This window comes from Odocoileus virginianus, chromosome 21, assembly GCF_023699985.2.
Source record: "Odocoileus virginianus isolate 20LAN1187 ecotype Illinois chromosome 21, Ovbor_1.2, whole genome shotgun sequence".
NCBI classification, from domain to species: domain Eukaryota; kingdom Metazoa; phylum Chordata; class Mammalia; order Artiodactyla; family Cervidae; genus Odocoileus; species Odocoileus virginianus.
Genome location: NC_069694.1, coordinates 18,572,091 through 18,592,529, shown reverse-complemented (window position 1 = coordinate 18,592,529; position 20,439 = coordinate 18,572,091). Strand labels below are relative to the sequence as shown.

Genomic DNA, 20,439 nt, shown 5'->3' with positions numbered 1-20,439 from the left:
ATTATTTTACTATGTTAGTGACTTGGTATAAATCAGTTCTTGAAATTTGTCAGTCTACCAGTCAGCCAGATTGGGTATGAGTGAAGTTTTGACAGTACTTTTCCATTTTGGTATATAGGCTGTTTACTATTTGAGGTCTACAAGAGGTAATTTTTATTAATCTCATTTTAAGTCATGAAAAATTACATATTTTCTCTAAATTGTTACTTTTTGACAATCTATATGTGAGGATTCACTCATTTCCATACAAAATTATTTAGGCAATAAATATGTTAAAAACATGAAGAACAAGGTTTTTAAAAATTCATTTTTTCCTTGTTGAATCTAAGAAGTTACACATTTAGAGACTCATGTGATGGACTGTTAGAATCTGTTAGAAAAATGATAGACATTTCTCAGGATCATGTCAATGGTTCTACATTTCTTTTTCTTGTATTTGTGATGTTTCCCTCAGGACTTAAGTTTTAAACTGGACTATACAAAAAAAAAACCCCCTCGTGCTCTGTAATTTTTTTTTTTTTTTTAGTTTTTAAGGAGGGAGCTTATCTGTTTTTTTGGGAGGGTTAATTTTCAAATATAATGAATTGAATAAGAAGATGATTGAAGATGTGGAAGAATGTGGACAACTTGAATTTAGTACTGGTTGTAGTTTGATATCAAGTTGGATTATTTATTTTTAGTCAGTATGTTCATATACTATACTTTTGATGTGATGAGTACCCTGCTAGATAGAATTCTTAAAGCATTGTAGTTTGACTTAGTCTGAAATTTAATTTGTTGCTTTAGTTTGAAATTCAGCTCTCTTGACTACAGCCTGTGTTTTGGGGTGGCAGGTTAGTAATCGCCCTTTGTTTTATTTCAGATCCATGCATGTCACTGAGTCCACCATGCTTCACAGAAGAAGATAGATATAGTCTGGAAGCTCTTCAAACAATACATAAACAAATGGATGATGACAAAGATGGTGGAATCGAAGTAGATGAAAGTGATGAAGTAGGTGGAGACCCTTTTTCACTGATATTCTCTTGTAACAGCGTAACCAAGTTTATATAGTCTTGAATTTTCCCATTATTCCTTATATGACTCAACTCCATTTTCCTCGTCTTTAGTTTTTTTCTTTACGTTTTAATTTTACCCTTTGTATTTAGCATGTTTTTTTCTTTTTTTTTCATGCATATATAAGTCTCCCCAGTTTTATAAGAATCCTTGGCCTCATGTACTTGCGTTTCTCAAACATATATTCTGTTCTATGTCACCTATTGCTGTTTTATAAACCACCAGCACATTTTGTCATCTAAAACAACAGTTTGTTATTTTTCCTGGTTCTCTCGGTTGACCGGGCTTTGCTGGGTGCATTTTCTATTCCCATAGTTATGGCCCAGGGTCACAGTGGCGGTTGTATTCAGTTGTGATCTCTTTTGGGCTGAAATATCTTAAATGACTTTCTTTCCCTTCAGTCTCGCCGTCTGGCAGTTACTAACCTGTCCCCATTCAGGGGTCTGGCTCAGACTTCCTCATGGCAAGACAGCTGGCCTTCCAGGTGGCGGTGTTCCAAGAAAACTTGTTTCCATGTGAAAGTGCTTCACGCACCCCTGCTTGCCAGTACCTGTTAATATCAAATTGGTTTAAAGCAAGCTAACTGGCTGAATTCAGGGTCTGTGTGGGAGAGGATTATATGAAAATATGAATGCCAGGATATGTGGTTTATTTGTGGGTCACCAGTATCGTAATCTACTGTAGCCACTGTACAAATAAATAATGCTTTATTTCGTAAGGATTCTCACCTTACCCATGGCCTGGTGTCCCTTTTAGTTTTCTTCATAGAAATTGTTTTCTTTATTTGGTTATGGTCTCATTCTTACCAAATTTCCTGGTCACTGTTTTAGGTCTGTTCAGCCTTTTTGTTGTATTTGTCACTGTTGACACTGCTTTTCTTTTAGTTTATATAATACTAAGTTATGTTGTTTTCTACATTATTATCTAATGTGTAACAGTGACATCTTCTCATCACACTGTTGTCTAATCACATTGTTATGTAACAGTAGCATTCTCTAAAGATCAATTTTTGACCTGCTGTATCCCTGTGGCTTAAATGGTAAAGAATATGCCTCTAGGCGGGAGACCTGGTTTCCATCCCTGGGTCAGGAAGATCCCCTGGAGAAGGAAATGGCATCCCACTCCAGTATTCTTGCCTGGAGAATTCAATTCACAGAGGAGCCTGCAGGGCTACAGTCCATGGGGTCGCAAAGAGTTGGATATGAATGAGCGACTAACACTTTGAATAGTTTCATAAAACATTTACCTTGAAACTCCTCATCTGTTTTTCGGTTACTCTTATTTCCTCCATCTCTAAGTCAGTCCAGATTCTGACCTACATGTATGGCTTTCTGCCTGATGTCTTTTGAGGACTCTTGTTTTCAGATTAATTTATCTAAAACAAAGTCCCAGCTCTTCTCTTTGAAATCCCTCAATGGCACTTGTGGACCTGTTTCTCCTCTTGTTTAGTCTTCTAAGTCAGGAGTTGGCAGACTTTAATGTAAAGGACCAGGCTAAGGGTTGAAATGTGTCCCACTCCCTAAATATTTTGAAGTCCTAACCGCCAGAACATCATATTGTGACCTTATCTGGAAATAGGTTTATTTCAGATGTAGTTATTTAAGAGGAGCATATAATGGATTAGCATGGGTCCTTAATCCAGCATGACTGGTGTCTTTGTAAGAGAGGAGAAAACCATGTGGAGAGGCAGGTGGGGGAGGACGATTATCATGTGCCAGTGGAGGCAGAGATTGGAGTTAGGAAGTTACAAGTCAAGGAATGACAAGGGTTGCTGATGACCCCAGAAACCAAGAGAAAGGCATCAAACAGCTTGTCCCCTAGAGCCTTTCAGAGAGCATGGCCCTGCTAACATTTGGTTTCAGAGTTATAGCCTCCAGACCTGAGAAAGAATAAATTTCTGTTATTTCAAGTCATTCAGTTTATGGTACTTTATTACTGCAGCCCTAGGAAGCTAACATAGGCTAGCTAATAAATATTTTAGATGTTTGTGGGCCATATAATCTCTTGTATCGACTCATCACTCCCATTGTAGTGCCAGGCAGCCACAGACCGTATATGGAGTAATGGTCATGGCTGTGTTTCAGTAAAACTTCGTTTGCACAAAAGCCAGTATTGGGCTGTAGTGTCAGCCCCTGCAATAAATGAGATTTTGTGTTCTTAGAATTAATTTCCCCCCCTTTTCCACTTATCTGTTCTAGTTATTGTTCCATTTTAATCTAGGTATTTATTATTTTATGGGTAGATTATCACTTCTACATTTTTCCACTCTAATTCATGCATATCACTTTGAGAATGTTTTTCTCTAGCTTAGAAGTTTAACAGTGATTTCTTAGTACTTATTAGATCAGATATTAACTCTTTAGTCTTTTTTTTTTTTTTTACTGTCTGTATCAACTGATTTCTGCTTATTGAGATAATAATCTCTTCTCATTGGGTTTAAATCATTTTGAATTGAGCTCAGTTCCAGTAATATCAAAATCATGGCTTCAGTTCAAAATAGTCAAATTTATTTGTTCACTTTTAGAACTATAGATGACAGGATAGTCCTATTTTACATTGTTCTCAACTTAAAAAGTATTTGAAGTATGTAAATATATTCTATTGTTCAAAAAGAGTGAGTGAAATGAAGTTGATGGATTATTAGTTTTACTTACTAGAATGTAACAAAGTAGTTGTCATTTATTAAAGGTCACTTTATTATACCGAATAATTCATTCTCTCAGCATCATCACCATTTTTTCTCTCTTCCACTACAGAGACACACAGTATACACAACAAAGTCAAGCTATAAAACTACTTTTAGTTTTTTAGTAAAGCATTTAAAAGTAATGCCCTAGATTATTAGTGATAAATTGTTCATTCTAATCCTCTTAAGATTGTCTAAATGGTTTATTTAGTTGCCAGTATATTTACTTAGGATCTTGAAGATCAGTATTCTCACATAAGTTTTATTTACTCCATAAATTATTACTATCTGTATGAATTATGGAATAAATAGCATTTTATGTTCATATATTTGATAACTCTTTGTAAAGGAAATTATATTCTCTAGACTGAATAGATTTCCTGAAAATATTGTTGTACATTTTCTTAATCATTTACAGTATTAGTTTGATCAAACTCTGTGTCAGCTCAGAGTGTCCAGTGTTAAGTAGATGAGTGCCTGTTCAGTTTCATAATTCGGTCCATCAATTAAATTGGAAATAACTTTTTAACACTAAACCTTGTACTGTGTTTGAAAGGTTATAATTTTAAGTTATTACACTAGTGGTGCTGTTTTCCTCTGATTTTTGGTATTACTGAGGAACTAATCATTGTTTAACATTGTTTTAGGTTAAGAAATATATTAATTCAGAGGGTTTATTTGGGGGAGAGTTAGAATTGGGCCTGAAGAGCATATATGGTTAATTTGGAAAGTTTTGGCATTATAAAATGTTTCAAAAAAGATCAGTGTGCACTTTCACTTTTTAAAGCTAGACTAAGTTTTAGATAGCCACATTTCAGAAGTTATAAGTTAATTTAAGATTGATTAATTTTGAGCCTAAAAAAGGTTAGATTTTTTAATATTAAAAACTACATGATAAAATTAGTCTTGTTATTAATTGATATATCAGGTTATAAATATTATTACTCTGGGGTGTTTTCTCACACCAAGCAGTTTTTCAGTTTTTTAACACCCAGCTGCATTTCCAGGAATTCAGTTGTGGCACTCTCTACCTGGAGATAGTATCAAATCCTGTGAGTCCAGTTAAAGGACTCAGTCTCATTACACTGCCCTTACTTCAGATGAGAGCCTCAAGTCTCTGGTTGTTTATGAACTTTAGCTGACTGGCCTTGAATCTGAGATTCCCATGGCTCTTTCCTCAGATTTGAAAATTTGCTGGGTATGTATCTGAATAAAACGAAGACATGAATTCAAAACATACATGCACCACAGGTTCATAGCAGCATTATTTAAAATTGCCAAGATATGGAAGCAACCTAAGCATCCACCAGTAGATGAACGGGTAAAGAAGATGTGGTATATACAATAGAATATGACTAAGCAGTAAAATGAGTGAAATTTTGCCATTTGCAGCAACATGAATGGACTTTGAGGGTATATGCTGTTAAGTGAAATAAGTCAGACAGAGAAAGACAAATACTGTATGATACTGCTGAAGTGTGCTGAAGTGTGAAATCTAAACATACAACAAATTAGTGAATAATACAAAAAAGAAGCAGAGTCACAATATTGAGAGCAAACTGTGGTTACCAGTGGGGAGAGGGAAGTGCTGGGAAGGCCAATATAGTGGGCATAGGGTATTAAGAGGTAAAAACTGTTAAGCTACATGGATATATTGTACAACACAGGGATATATAGCCAATATTTTCTAATAACTGTAAGTAGACTAGAGCCTTTAAAAGTTGTTAGTCACTATTGGTACACCTGTAAGTTAGATAATATTGTTTATCATCTGTACTTCAATAAAAAAAAGAAAATTTGCTTCAATGGCTCACAGAACTCAGGAGAACACTTTACTAATGTTTACTGGTTTATTAAAAAGAATGCAACTCTGGAACAGCCAAATGGAAGAGATGTACAGGACAGGGTTTGATAGAAGGGGCATGCCACCCTCCCAGCACCTCCGACGCCGTGATGTGTTCACTAGCTCTCTGAATCTCTAAGTTCAGTTGTTTTTACAGAGCTCAGGTTTCTCGGAGGTCAGGTGAGTGGTACTGAAATTTCCAATTCTCTAATCACTTGGTCTTTTTGGTGACCAGCTCCATCTTGAGGCTGCCTGGAGGCCCGACCCTTACTCATCTGATTAGTGTGAACTCAGGTGTGATCAAAGGAGAAAAGAACACTATCACTGAGGAAATTCCAAGAGTTTTAAGAGCTCCATGCTAGGAACCAGGGATGAAGAACAGATATATTTGTTATTCTGTCACAATTATAAAAATATTTAAATATGAAAAAACAGCAAAAACTCATGTTATTTAATTATTAAAAGTGCATTCAATGGGAAAGATCTATTCCAATAGTGTGTTATATATAGGCAGGTATTAAGTAAGCTTATACAGATAATTGACAGCCTATTTGAATGTATTTGATTGCATAATAGTTTCTAGAATTACAAGTTATTTTAATCTTTTTACCTCATCATCAGATATTAAGTGCTCCAGTGTGTGAGGTGTTATTATTATCACTGTGCCAAACAAAGTAAGCACGCATGACTGTATAATTTATACCTAAGTGGAATTCTTATTCAATCTTTTAAATTTTAATGGAATTCCAAATATTTTGTAATGAAAATAAAAACTGTAAAACAAAACTTAGGTTTAAAGAATCTTGAATTCTATTAGTATGATAGTTGACCTTTAATATTTAAAAACAGAAGATGATATCTTTCTCTATTTCTTTTAATATTTAAAAGCAAATACAGCGTGCTTCTGTGTTTTAATAGTGCCCAAAAGAATCTAGAAATCCATTGTACAGTGTGGTAGCTACTAGTGCGTGTGTGTATTGAGCACTTAAAATTGTAGTGTGTTACGTGTGTAAAATGTACTTCAAATTTGGAAGATTTATATAAATATAAAACATTTAAACTTTGAAATCTTGGTTACCTGGTGGAAGTGGTTATATTATGGACATACACACTGAGTTACATGAAATACAAAATTTGTTTTACTTATTTCTTTTTACTTTTTAATGTGACTCCTAGGGAATTTTAACTCACAATTTATTTCTATTGGACAGGACTGATCTTAGAGACTATAAGGTATTGCAAGTGTTAAGGAATGGGATTTTAATTCTGAGTTTTCAGACCAGTTTGGTGTCTTCAGTTCCTTACAGCCGTGTCTTGATTTGTATTTCTTCAGTGTCTCTTTTTTAAAGTGAATATTAATACTATTACAGGTCTCCAGTAGGCATCATTAGGAAACTTCCTGAGTTTCTTAGGGAACCTTACTCAGAAATTTTAAAAATCTTGATTTCTTGTGATTTTTTGAGTCAAAGTATTGCTTTTAAAAGTATTTTGAATTGAAAACTTTTTACCGTAGTATAATTTCTTCACAGTGTTGTGTTAGTTCTGCTCTACAGCGGAGTGAGTCGGTTATGTGTGTACATCTAGCCACTCTTTTTTTCGATTTCCTTCCCATTTAGGTCACCACAGACAACTGAGTAGAGTTCTTTGTGCTATACAGTAGGTCCTCATCAGTTATTATTTTACACTGGTGTGTGTTAGTTGCTCAGTTGTGTCCGACTCTGCCACCCATGGACTGTAGCCTGCCAGGCTCCTCTGTCCATGGAATTCTCCAGGCAGGAACACTGGAGTGGGTTGCCATTCCCTTCTCCAGGGGACTTTCCCAACCCAGGGGTTGAACCTGGGTCTCCGGCACGGTGGGCAGGTTCTTCGCTGTCTCAGCTCCCGGAGATGCCTGTTTGACACATAGCAGTGTCTGTGTGTCAGTCCCTGTCTCCCAGTTTGTCCCGTCCCCCACTTCCCTTCTCGATAACTGTAAGTTTGTTCTCTGTATCTGTGGCTCTGTTTTTGCTTTGTTTCATCTATACCATTTTTCTAGATTCCATGTATAAGCAATATTATGCAGTATTTGTTTTTTTTACTTCACTCTGTATGATTATCTCTAGGTCCATCCGTGTCTCTGCAAGTGGCAATGTTTTCATTCCTTTTTATGGCTAAGTAATATCCCATTGTTACATAGGTACCACATCTTCTTTATCCATTTCTCTATTGATGGGCATTTAAGTTGCTTCCATATGCTGGGCTATTGTAAATAGTGCTGCAGTGAACATCGGGGTGTATATAGCCTTTCAAATTATGGTTTTCTCCAGATGCATGCCTACGAGTGTGATTGTGGGGTCATATGGTAGCTCTAGGCAGCTTAGTATAAAAAAAATTCTAATCAAAAATAGGCAGAAGACCTAAATAGACATTTCATCAAAGAAAACATACAGATGACCAGCAAACACATGAAAAAATGCTCAATATCACTAATTATTCCTGGAGAAGGGAATTCTCTAATTCTTAGAGAAATGCATATCAAAACTACAATGAGGTATCACTTCACGCTGATCAGAGTGCCAGTTATTAAAAAAATCTACAATAAATGCTGGAGGTGCAGAGAAAAAGGAACTCTCTTACACTTAGTGGGAATATAAATTGGTGCAGCCACTATGGAGAACAGTATGCAGGTTCCTTAAAAAACTAGCACTATTGCTTAAAAAAAAAAAAAGTTTAGCATAATATTCAGCATTTGAAAATGCTGATTGGAAGCTTAATTTTTTTCTCACATGCCGTTTGTTTTTGGTCATATGAGGAAGCATTTTCTTTTCTAGTTTATTCATTCATTTGATATTGAGCTAATATTGGGTATCTGCTATATGCTAGATACTCAAGTAGGCCTTGGAATACATCAGGAACAAAACAGACAAAATTATGTAAATCTTTAAGCGCTTGCTAACATTCTAATGGGGCTTGTGGGAAGGCAGGAAAGGGGGATCAGACAGGTAGATAATGGATAAATATAGCTGTAGTTTTAAATAGGATGTCATGGCAGAACTCATTAAGAAGGTAGCACTTAAAATGTATACTTATGCAGTGCTTGGACAAGAGAATAAATATCTGGCAATTTCCCAGAGCTGTGCTAAAACTGAAATTGGAGGACTGGGGATGTTTTAGATTAGGAACAGGGTGTATGGCTTTTGCTCTCTAGGTCATTGTCTCCTGACTCAAGATCAAGGAGACTGGGTGTCAGTATATGCTGAATTTGTGACCTGCTTAGATTGACGTGTTGATTATACTTAAGGTAGCATGTTCTGTTAATACTGAAGGTATTTTGGACAGTGAAGGTACTTGATTAACAGATAATTTAAATGAAATTATTGAATGGTTTTGTGGCCCTGAGCTCAGCAGTAGCAGGCGGTGAGAATTGACATTATTATTGCCTACTAAGTGGTTGGAAATTTTATTAAATTTCTAGTGTATATGAACTTTGTTTTCTGTTTTTACTTTTCCTCCTTTTTCTTTTATATTTTAAAAAGTTTTTTCCCTTTTTCTCCTTTCTCTTCCTTTTAATCTATTCTTGCTTTCATTCATGTCATTTCGAATAGTTTCAGTTTTTGTTCTTATCAGTTGGTTTTATATGTATATAAATATATATATAAATTTGTATATACATATAAATTTCTGTGAAAAATCTAATTGTACCTTATATTTCAGTTTTTCTTAGCTATTCTGCCTGAAAAACACCTTTGTCATCATTTATCTGTACCCCTCTCAGAAGACTTAGTTTTAACCACACAGATATATCTGTCTGAAACAAGGAGAGTCACCTAAGAAAATAGGCAAAAGTAGGGTCAGAAAAAAGTAGTAGATAATACATTTCAGAAAAGGATCTCTGAGTTTTGAATTTCATGGAGTCCTGTTTCTAAAGGAATGTTGTTATTGGTGGTGTTTAGTTGCTAAGTTGAGTCTGACACTTGCGACCCCATGGACTGTAGCCCGCCAGGCTCCTCTGTCCATGGGATTTCCCAGACAGCAATACTGGAGAGGGTTGCCGTTTCCTTCTCTAGGGGGTCTTCCTGACCCAGGGATCGAACCCGCCTCTCCTTCATTGGCAGGCGAATTCTTTACCACTGAGCCACAGGGAAGGCCTTCTGAAGGAATAACTGCATGCATTCTTCTTAAGTTTTCTAAGTTAAAATTTCAACTTATGTATTATTATCTATTATATAATAAATTCTCCCAACTTAATGGTTTACTAAGTCACTCGTGGTTTTACCATCTCAGTTTCCGTGCGTCAGAAATCCAGGTGCAGTTTAGCTGGGTTTCCTCGCTCGCAAGCTGCAGTTAAGATGTCAGCTGGTGTACTTCCTGGAGGTCCAGTGGTTAAGACTTCATGCTCCCAATCCTGGGGTCACAAGTTTGATCCCTGGTCAGGGAACTAAGATCCTGCGTGCTCAGTGGTGTGGCAGGAATAAAACAGAAAATCAAACAAAAAGATGTCAGGTGATCCTGCAGTCATCTCAAGGCCTGATTTGGGGAGGATCCACTTCAAGGCCGACTTATGTGGCTGTTGCCCCCCCGGTCCTCCCTGGTCATTGGTTGGAGATGTTGGTTCTCTGTCACATGGCTGTCTCCCCTGGGCAGTGGGCTTCCCTCTGTGAGTGAGAGGGAGCTGAAGGGGGCAGGGGGAGTGTAGGGTGGGGAGAGAGGAGGAAGCAGGAAGAGCGGACAACATGGAAATCAAAGTCTTTTTGTAACCACATCTTGGAAGTGATGTCTCATCCCTTTTTTGCTGTGTTCTGTTTGTCTAAAATGAGCCTTAGGTCCAGCTGACCCTCAGGGGAGGCAGTTACACTGGAGCGCGGTTATCATGAGCCACCTTAGAGGCTGCTCACTGTGGTTTGTTTCTGTTTTCTAAATAGAGGTATTTGATAGGAGCTTCTCAAGCCACAGGATTATAAAAACAATAAAGTTATATAACTTCCTTCAAAAGGCTTCGTTTTATAAAGAAAGAAAAGTGAAGTTGCTCATTCATGTCCATCTCTTTCGACCCCATGGACTGTAACCCACCAGGCTCCTCTGTCCATGGGATTCTCCAGGCAAGAACACTGTAGTGGGTTGCCATTCCCTTCTCCAGGGGATCTTCCTGACCCGGGGATTGAACCCTGGTTGCCTGCATTGCAGGCAGATTCTTTACTGTCTGAACCACCAAGGGAAGCCCATCTTTGTAATAGGATACATCTAACATTTTAGAGCATGTTAAATTTGATTAAAATGATCTATTGAGTAGTGCTTTACATACACAAATGTACAAGTACAACATAATTTGACTGAAGGATCACTTGGTATTCACCCAAAAATGACAGGTGGGACAAAGTAAAATGAAGAGAGTAGGTGCTAAAGAATTCTTGTGTTAAATTATAATTATTGAGGTATTTTCCTGTATGCTGAGATTTTTCATAGTTTCATAGTTCAATTATTTAAAGACTTGATGCCATAAAAACAGGCTTTAGTTCTTTCTGGAAAATAGTAGCAGTAAGTGTACAACTAGAGTAGCGGAGAACATTAATAGTTATTCCATAGAAAGAAGTTTTTCTATGGAAAAACTGGGAAATAGCTAATTTGCTTTTGTTACTGTAGGACTTCTCAAGCTTCTATTTGTGCGTTTATGTACTAAAATAGTAGAAAACATTTATTTAGCATTTACTGTTTCTTACACAATTGTAAGCACTTTGCACACACTCTGGTATGGACTCCTCATAGCAACGCTAGGAGCTAAGAATGTACAATAATTATCTATCTGCAGACAAGGAAGTCCATTTAGGGAGATCAGGCAAATGCCCAGGGCCACTGGCTTATAAGTGATAAAACAGCCTGAACCCATGTTCTTGATTTCTAGTCTGTGTTGCTTTTCTGTGTTAATGTATATCATTAATCTCCATTATCAAGCCCTCCCTGATACAATTTATATAAGTAGTGTGTATATAAAAATATCTTTACTATACAGTGTATACATGCATGGGCTTCCCTGGTGACTCAGTGGTAAAGAATCCGCTTGCCAGTGCAGGGGATGCGGAATCGATCCCTGGGTCAGGAAGATCCCCTGAAGAAGGAAATGACAACACACTCTAGTATTCTTGCCGAGAAAATTCCATAGACAGAGGAGTTTGGCAGGCTATATATAATCCATGAGGTCACAAGAGTTGGATGTGACTTAGTGACTGAGAAACATATATGTACATGCTACTATATCAGTGTTATGTTTTTAAAATGTTTACAAAAATATAACTTAAAAATGATATAAGATTAAATACAAATGGAAGCTCTAATATTTTCTCCCTTTAAAGTGGATTAGATTGTACATCCCTTTGGCGTCTGGGCAACCAAATTGGAGACCACTGCAGTAATGAATTGTAAAGCAATGTCTATTATCAGTCACATAGGCTTCACTTCATTTTTGTAAGTACCAGCAACTGTGAGAATGTTTCACAAAAGCAAGTTCCTAAACACTGATAATGCTAATATTCTTCTCTAATTTTCCACTGTTCATTGTATACAGGTCTCTTTACTATATAGAATATCAGTTACTGATATTCTTATGGTGACTGCCCTGTTTCTTATGATTGAAGTTAGCTCTGATACTGTGATATCTTTAAGAAATTATATTGTGGCTGGGCTTCCCTTGTGGCTCAGCTGGTAAAGAATCCACCTGCAATTGGGAGACCTGGGTTTGATCCCTGGGTTGGGAAGATCCCCTGGAGAAGGGATAAGCTACCCACTCCAGTATTCTGGCCTGGAGAATTCCATGGACTGTGCAGTCCATGGGGTCGCAAAGAGTTGGACACAACTGAGCGACTTTCACTTCACTTCATTGTAAGAATGGAGGAGAGGTCACACTCTTTATACTAATTTAGAAAAAGGCAGGGGATGACTCAGGCAGAAAATTTAGATATCATTTTGATGAGTGAATCAATGATTAAAATCTATACTTTATTTCCTTTGAACAGTATGCTTTTTGTAAATTTATAATTTTTCATTTTAGATGCAAATTCTTTTAATTTTTAAGTTGAATTTTTACTTGGCATGTGTCTAATTATTGACTTGTAGAGATCACAAAAGAAGTAATGATTTTGAACACCTTTGAAGAGGAGTCTGTGCAAGAAATACCCTTCTCTTTCCAGGAGAAAGTCATCTGTTGGGGTTTATGCACTGTATTGTTTTTAAATTTTATTTTATTTTAAATTGGAAGATAATTACAATATTGTGATGATTTCTGCCATGCATCAGCATGAATCAGCCATAGGTTTACATACGTCTCCTCCTCCTTAAGCCTCCCTCCCCATCCCACCCCTCTCAGTGGTCACAGAGCGTGGGCTTTGGGTATCAAGTCACACAGAAGATTCCCACTGGCCATCTGCTTTACGTGTGGTGATATACATGTTTCAGCGCTACTGTCTCAAACCAGCCCACCATCTCTCTGCTTCACTGTGTCCGAAAGTCTGTTCTCTCTGTCTGCATCTCCATTGCTGCACTGTAGACAGGTTCATCAGTATCATCTCTCTGTATTCCCTATGTATACATTAATACATGACATTTGTCTCTCTCTTTCTGACTCACTTCACCTTGTATGATACGCTCCAGGTTCGTCCACTTCATTAGAACCGACTCAAATGCATTCCTTTTTATAGTTGAGTACTATTTCATTGTGTATATGTAGGATGTTCAAGGTGGTTTTAGAAAAGGCAGAGGAACCAGAGATCAAATTGCCAACATCCTCTGGATCTTCAGAAAAGCAAGAGAATTCCAGAAAAACATCTGTTTCTGCTTTATTGACTATGCCAAAGCCTTTGACTGTGTGGATCCCAGTAGACTGGAAAATTCTGAAAGAGATGGGGATACCAGACCACCTGACCTGCCTCTTGAGAAACCTGTATGCAGGTCAGGAAGCAGCAGTTCGAACTGGACATGGAACAACAGACGGGTTCCAAATAGGAAAAGGAGTACGTCAAGGCTGTATATTGTCACCCTGCTTATTTAACTTATATGCAGGGTACATCATGAGACACGCTGGGTTGGATTAAGTACAAACTGGAATCAAGATTGCCGGGAGAAACGTCAGTAACCTCAGATATGCAGATGACACCACCCTTACGGCAGAAAGTGAAGAACTAAAGAGCCTCTTGATGAAAGTGAAAGAGGAGAGTGAAAAGGTTGGCTTAAAGCTCAACATTCAGAAAACTAAGATCATGGCACCTGGTCCCATCACTTCATGGCAAATAGATGGGGAAACAGTGTCAGACTTTATTTTTTTGGGCTCCAAAATCACTGCAGATGGTGATGGCAGCCATGAAATTAAAAGACTCATACTCCTTGGAAGGAAAGTTATGACCAACTTAGGTAGCATATTAAAAAACAGAGAGATTACTTTGTCAACAAAGGTCCATCTAGTCAAGGCTATGGTTTTTCCAGTGGTCATGTATGGATGTGAGAGTTGGACTGTAAAGCAAGTTGAGCGCTGAAGAATTGATGCTTTTGAACTGTGGTGTTGGAGAAGACTCTTGAGAGTCCCTTGGACTGCAAGGAGATCCAACCAGTCCATCCTAAAGCAGATCAGTCCTGGGTGTTCATTGGAAGGACTGATGTTGAAGCTGAAACTCCAGTACTTTGGCCACCTGATGGGAAGAGCTGACTTATTTGAAAAGACCTTGATGCTGGGAAAGATTGAGGGCAGGAGGAGAAGGGGATGACAGAGGATGAGATTGTTGGATGGCATCACCAACTCAATGGACATGGGTTTGGGTGGACTCCAGGAGTTGGTGATGGACAGGGAGGCCTGGTGTGCTGCGGTTCATGGGGTCACAAAGAGTTGGACACGACTGAGTGACTGAAATGAATTGAACCACAACTTCTTTATCCATTCATCTGTCAATATCTAGGGTGCTTCCATGTCCTCGCTATTGTAGATAGTGCTGCGATGAACATTGGGGTGCATGTGTCTTTTGGAGTTATGGTTTCCTTAGGGTATATGCCCAGTAGTGGGATTGCTGGATCATATGGTAGTTTCTTTCCTAATTTTTTAAGAAATCTCTATACTATTCTCAATAGTGGCTGTATCAGTTTATGCACAGTATTTTGATACCCTGTGACACATCAAAATCTGTTAAGTACTAAATATGTTTGTCACTTTGCCTCATCTCTTCTCTGTTCTCTTGTTCCTATAGCTTGTGTGCTGTGCTGAGTTGCTTTAGTTGTGTCCGATTCTTTGTGACCTTATGGACTGTAGCTTGCCAGGCACCTCATCCATGGGATTCTCCAGGGGATCTTTCCAACTCAGGGATCAAACCCGCGTCTCTTACATCCCCTGTGTTGGCAGGCGGGTTCTTTACCACTAGTACCACCTGGAAAGCCCCCACTATAGCTCGGAGCTATTCAAAATAATTTGGAGGCTATAGACATGTTTTGGAAACAAGGCAGAAATGAGGTTAGGGCACTCTTCTACTTTGCATTTAACCTACAGAGTGAGGACATAAAGGCACTGAACCCTTCGGACAAAGGGATCACTGCAGCCAAATCTGCAGGCCTCAAGGGAGAGAAGTAGATGAAAACATTTTTTATCTTTTTGAAAGGTTGCTGTAAGGAATAAATTGAAGGGTGTCCCAGGATAAGCAGCAGCTTGTTAGAAATGCAAAATTACAGGCCCCATCCCAGCCCTGCTGGATCAGAAACGTGGGGATAGAGCCCAGAAATCTGTGTTTTAACATATTCTTCCATGATTCTGATGCCCACTCTGTACTTTAATAAATCTTGACAGTTTTTGCACTATGCTTTTGTAACAGTTTTTATAATATCAGGCATTATATTTGGCTGCTGTGATAGTCTTGGTCCCTGAACTGTGTGATTTCACTTTGGCCACATTCCACCTTAAAGAAGTTATAGACCTGCGGTTACTATGAAATAGGTTTGTGTGTGTTTTTTGAGGGAAGTTCTTTGCTTTTGTTAAAGTAAGGTGGTTCTATAGACTAGAATAATGATGAATCATTGTATAAATTATTTGGACAGATCTTAAGAAAACGTCTCATTTTATAGTTAAATGAATATAGTTAGAATGTTTCTTAGGTTCTAAATTTTCTATCCTGCTGCAGCGTGTGTTTACTTGAATACCTGGGCTCTTGTGCCTTTTCTTGACCATTATATTAATGTTACCTATTTACTAGACTTCCTCTTCTGTCTCTTACTTTTGCAGTTCATTTACCAGCTGCTGTTGTTATCTTTTTATGATAGTTCATAAGAACTAACTCTCCTAGAATGTTTCAGTTCACGTACCTCCTTCTCTTTCAAAGCAAGTGCCATAGAAACCAGAAGACTTGCTCTTTTATAACCATTCAGACTGTTTCACCTTTACCCCTTCCATCTCTGATTTATTATAGTAGGTTCCCTTTTGATGATTCCTTAGTCACAGGTCATTTGAGAATACCACTGATCCTATACAGTTCAGTTATATACAGATTGAATACTAGGCTTTTGTTGTAGGACCTTAAATACAACATCAATTTCTGTGGAAAGGTGGGTTTCAAATGGCAAATAAATGCTCTTACATACAACTGGGAGTTAATTTGTGGCATGAGATCTGTATATAAAGACCACAAAACTTCTGAATTGTTTTATGGTATTGAAACTTAAAATTTTTGTCTCTTTCTGGGAGTTCCCACAATCCCTGCTTCAACTGGTAAATATTTTAGCCTTTTCCTCCACATAATATCTGCTTTAGTATCCTTAGTCATACCAAATGAAAATTATGTTTTTTAATTTAATTGACTTTTCATTCCTGTTGCATGAATTGTTAAGGTAACTTACAGAGGGTTTCGTGTTGAGTACTGTTACAGACTGGAAGCGGGCAGCAGCGTGGGAGTGTGTATCAGGACCCGAGTCTGTACTCCTTCAGTCAGCCCGACTGTACTGCCAGTCCTGCTCTCTCCTCCCCCTCCTTTCCTGGGCACTTGCTGGATCACAGCATGGCACTGCATTTATGTAATTTTTTTTTTTTTTTTGAGAGTTTAGCACCCTTCACATTATTGTAAAAGATCTCTGAGTTCCAGTGGGTACAGGACCTATTTATTCCCATTTCACAAATGAATTAGATAAAATTGTACCTTTACTGGAACATTAACTCTATCTGCTGTTTATTGTGATTATGGACAGGATGACCATATGATTCATTATCCAAATTGGGATACTCTTCAGAATGGAAGGAGGTCATATTAGTAATTATACGAGGACAGCAGTTGTGAGTGAGGAGTGTCCCAGGCAAATGGGGCAGTGCAGTTACTTCACTGTGTGTCTTATCACAGTTTCCGGTTGTACTGATTATCTTTATCTGTTTACTCCTTTACTAAGTTGTTGTTAAATTGATCTAAGTTTGTGCCAAGGTTTGTTCTGTTAGTAAAGCTTGATTGGATCTATTTCAGTTTAGTTTATCATCTTATGTCCTTTTACATGGTCTAATTTGTTTTCTAGTAACATGATAGAGACATGGGCATTTTTCTATTACTTTTCTTAGAATTAAGTGATTTCTCTCTCTCTCTGTTCTTTAGAAATAATGTAGTTTAACAATATTTTCTGTATTAACCTAATACTCGCTGACTCTTTCATTGCTTTTTAGTTATTTTTTTTAGTAGTAAGTTTCCTGGCTTTCCCTCATTTTTATATGTGAAGAATTCAGTCTAAATTCCCCTATGAATCTATCCAGGGTTCAGCCTGCTAGGCAGAAAGGAACAGAACAAAGATGCGGGTTGGTTGTGTCAAGGTCGCTTTCCTTTAAAAGGGGACAGTAGGTGTCTGTCAGATAGCTTACTGCGATAGTGCTGACCAGGTGATTCCTGATTGACTGAATTAAGATTCCATTCCTGGGAGAGGGTGAAATCGTAATTAAATTTTGTCTTGGTTTAGTGATGTGGGGCTTAGCATAAGTGACTCAGTTATGGGCCTGTTGTCTTTAACAGTTCTCCCCTTTTGATCAGACCTTTGGCCTGAGAGGTGTAATCAAAATTTAAGGTATTAATGTCCCTGCCAGCTACTGCTCTGAAGTTCTTGCTGGTTTTGCTGACCCTCTGTGTGGTGTTGACAGGTCATGACTTCAGGTTCACATTTTCTTTTTTTTAATTAGTTGGAGGCTAATTACTTTACAACATTGCAGTGGTTTTCGTCATACATTGAAATGAATTAGCCATGGATTTACATGTATTCCCCATCCCGGTCCCCCCTCCCACTTCCCTCTCCACCCCATCCCCCTGGGTCTTCCCAGTGCACCAGGCCCGAGCACTTGTCTCATGCACCCAACCTGGGCTGGTGATCTGTTTCACCCTAGATAATATACATGTTTCGATGCTGTTCTCTTGAAACATCCCACCCTCGCCTTCTCCCACAGAGTCCACAAGTCTAGGTTCACATTTTTTAAGTTGGTCATTCTCTTCATTCCTTTTCTGATATTCCAGTCTTAGGGAGAGAGAGTACTTGTTTGGTGGTTAGTAGCTGCAAACATTCACTTAAAGCTTTTGAGAGAATGCAGCATACCAGGGAGACTCTATGGTTATTATAAGGATAGTTCTTAATATCTGGAGTTCATTTTGAAGCCATGGTCCCCAAGACCCAAACCACTCAGATTCAAATAAGTCAAAGACAGACTCTGTTGAAACAGTCACTTTGTTAAGCCAAGTGGCTTGTTCAGTGATCTTATATTGTTGAGTTTCAGCTCCCCCAGGAGTGTTAACCCAGGTTCAGCAGGTGGTGTTAGCCACAGCACAGGCACCTTCTTGCTCAGCTAAAAGATAACCAAGGGCTGTCCCATTACCATGAACAACTTTGGCCAGAGAGTTAAGGACTTTTGTTGGACACCTGTTGCTTTTGCAGCAGATTCTGTAGTATCTTCAAGAGTAAAGGAGAAGTTCCTGATCAGAGCCTCAGATTTGTACTCACTTCTGAGCCTCAGATTTGTACTCACTTCTAACCAAGGTGGCTCAGACGGTAAAGCGTCTGTCTACAATGAGGGAGACCTGGGTTTGATCCCCGGGTCGGGAAGATCCCCTGGAGAAACAAATGGCAATCCACTCCAGTACTATTGCCTGGAAAATCCCATGGTTGGAGGAGCCTGGTGGGCTACAGTCCATCAGGTGGCAGAGTTGGACATGACTGAGCGACTTCACTTTCACTTTCTAACCAAGGGAGGAAGTAGGGACCTGCCAAAGGAAGCAAATCCTGTATCATGAATGCCTCCTGTTAGATTCCTTCTAACTTGTTGATAGAAATTCAGGGTTGTTGACCAATGAGGTATTTCACTTTGATTGTGGATGGTTAGGGCTGCAGTTAGATCACCTCAGAGGCATTGCTAAGTTATGTGCCAGCCATCTAGGCATTCATAAGTCCAAGGAGAATGATAACCACCACAGGCAAAGATAAGTCCTGTCAAGGCACAGACTACTCCTGTGAAAATGGTACTGTTAATGGATCCATTTGCAGGCATGGTTGGATTTGTCTGTTCTAAGCCATGGGTCAGTTAGGTTTTCAGTGAATTTGAGAAGTAAATCTTCTAGCCTGAAATTAAAAAAAAAAAAAAAGTTCTAAATTCCTTGCAAAGACGGGTGCTCCTAAGAACATGCAGGTGCAAATGTACTGTGATTTGTATAGGTATTTGTGTCTAATTGAGAAAGTACAGTTATAATTGGAGAAAGGTTAGAACAAGGCCGTGGATGTTCTGGCTATAAAATTTGGACTCTGACTTCCAGGGAGTTTGATTGTAGTTTGTTCGTTCCCTCCCTTCTTCCCTCCTTCCTTCCTTCCATCCTTCTTCCCTTTTTTGTAGTTTATGTTGACATTGGGAATAGACAGAAAATTGGGAGGACGAGGGGGTCTCTGGCATCAAGGACAGATTGGAATTTTTTGATATGAAATTCAGCAGTCTGAAAAGGTTACCTCTCTTAGCAGTGGCTTGGGAGATGTGGATGATGGCTTTATCTTTCCAGGCCGGTATCAGAGTAAAGGAAAGAAAGAGAAGAAGAAAGGGTTTCATGTTTAGTAAAGTATGAAGTCTTGACCCAGCAGCTTGGATGGAAGTAGTCTACCTTGATGTTGGCAACTTCTCTGACTGGTCAGTTTGATTTGCAGATCTCCAGTGCTTGTACAGGACCTGATGTCAGGTGGAGCCTTCAGCTGTGAAACATGTACCCAGGTTTTAATGCCTTCTAGTTTCACTGTAGTGTCAGTGCTCAGAAGCACTTGGTAAGGTCCCTTCCAGTGGGGCTCAGGCATTGTCTTCCTCTGATGATATTTCCAGAATATCCAGTCATTAGGCTCTGGACAATGACCTACAGGGTCCTTTAAATTGGAATCTGGGAAAGCTTTTTTAACCTGCTGATAATAGGCTTTAGCATAAGATATTATAATAGGTAATCATATTAGCATGTGATAAAGGGATCAGAAAGTTGTATACCAGTAGTTTATATAGAGTAGTTTGTTTCCTAAAAGGAGTGCAGCAGCAGACCCCGACCAAGAAAGCAGCACCTTAGGCCAGAGGAAGCCAGTAGTTTCAGTGAGTTTTGCAATGTTTTTTTGTTAAGGGTTGTATAATCTGCCTAGTGAAGTGGGTTCCTTGATCACTGGAGGTTGTGGGAGGTAGACTCAAGTGGGACACATGTTTTCTAACAGTTCCTCTTCCACTGTGAGGACATTAGCCTTGTGGCTAAGGGAGACTTCGGGTCATCTGAAAAACATACACACACTAACAGAAACATATTGATAAGTCATTCAAGGTGGCAGTTGAGTAGTTTTCCCAGGAGTGGACCTGACCGGCCCGACACTGGTGGTAGACTGTTTTCACAGTTTT

The 20,439-nt window shown here is 38.5% G+C and overlaps 1 protein-coding gene across 2 annotated transcripts in view; it reads left to right on the top strand.

Annotated features, from left to right (window-relative positions):
* Window positions 1–20,439, top strand: part of STIM2 (stromal interaction molecule 2) — a 164,543-nt gene that overhangs the window by 60,600 nt on the left and 83,504 nt on the right. For both annotated transcript variants that reach the window (XM_020897628.2, XM_020897629.2), the window contains exon 2: window positions 863–993. In XM_020897628.2, the coding sequence (XP_020753287.2) occupies window positions 863–993 (131 nt within the window). The remainder of the gene's footprint in view (window positions 1–862; window positions 994–20,439) is intronic.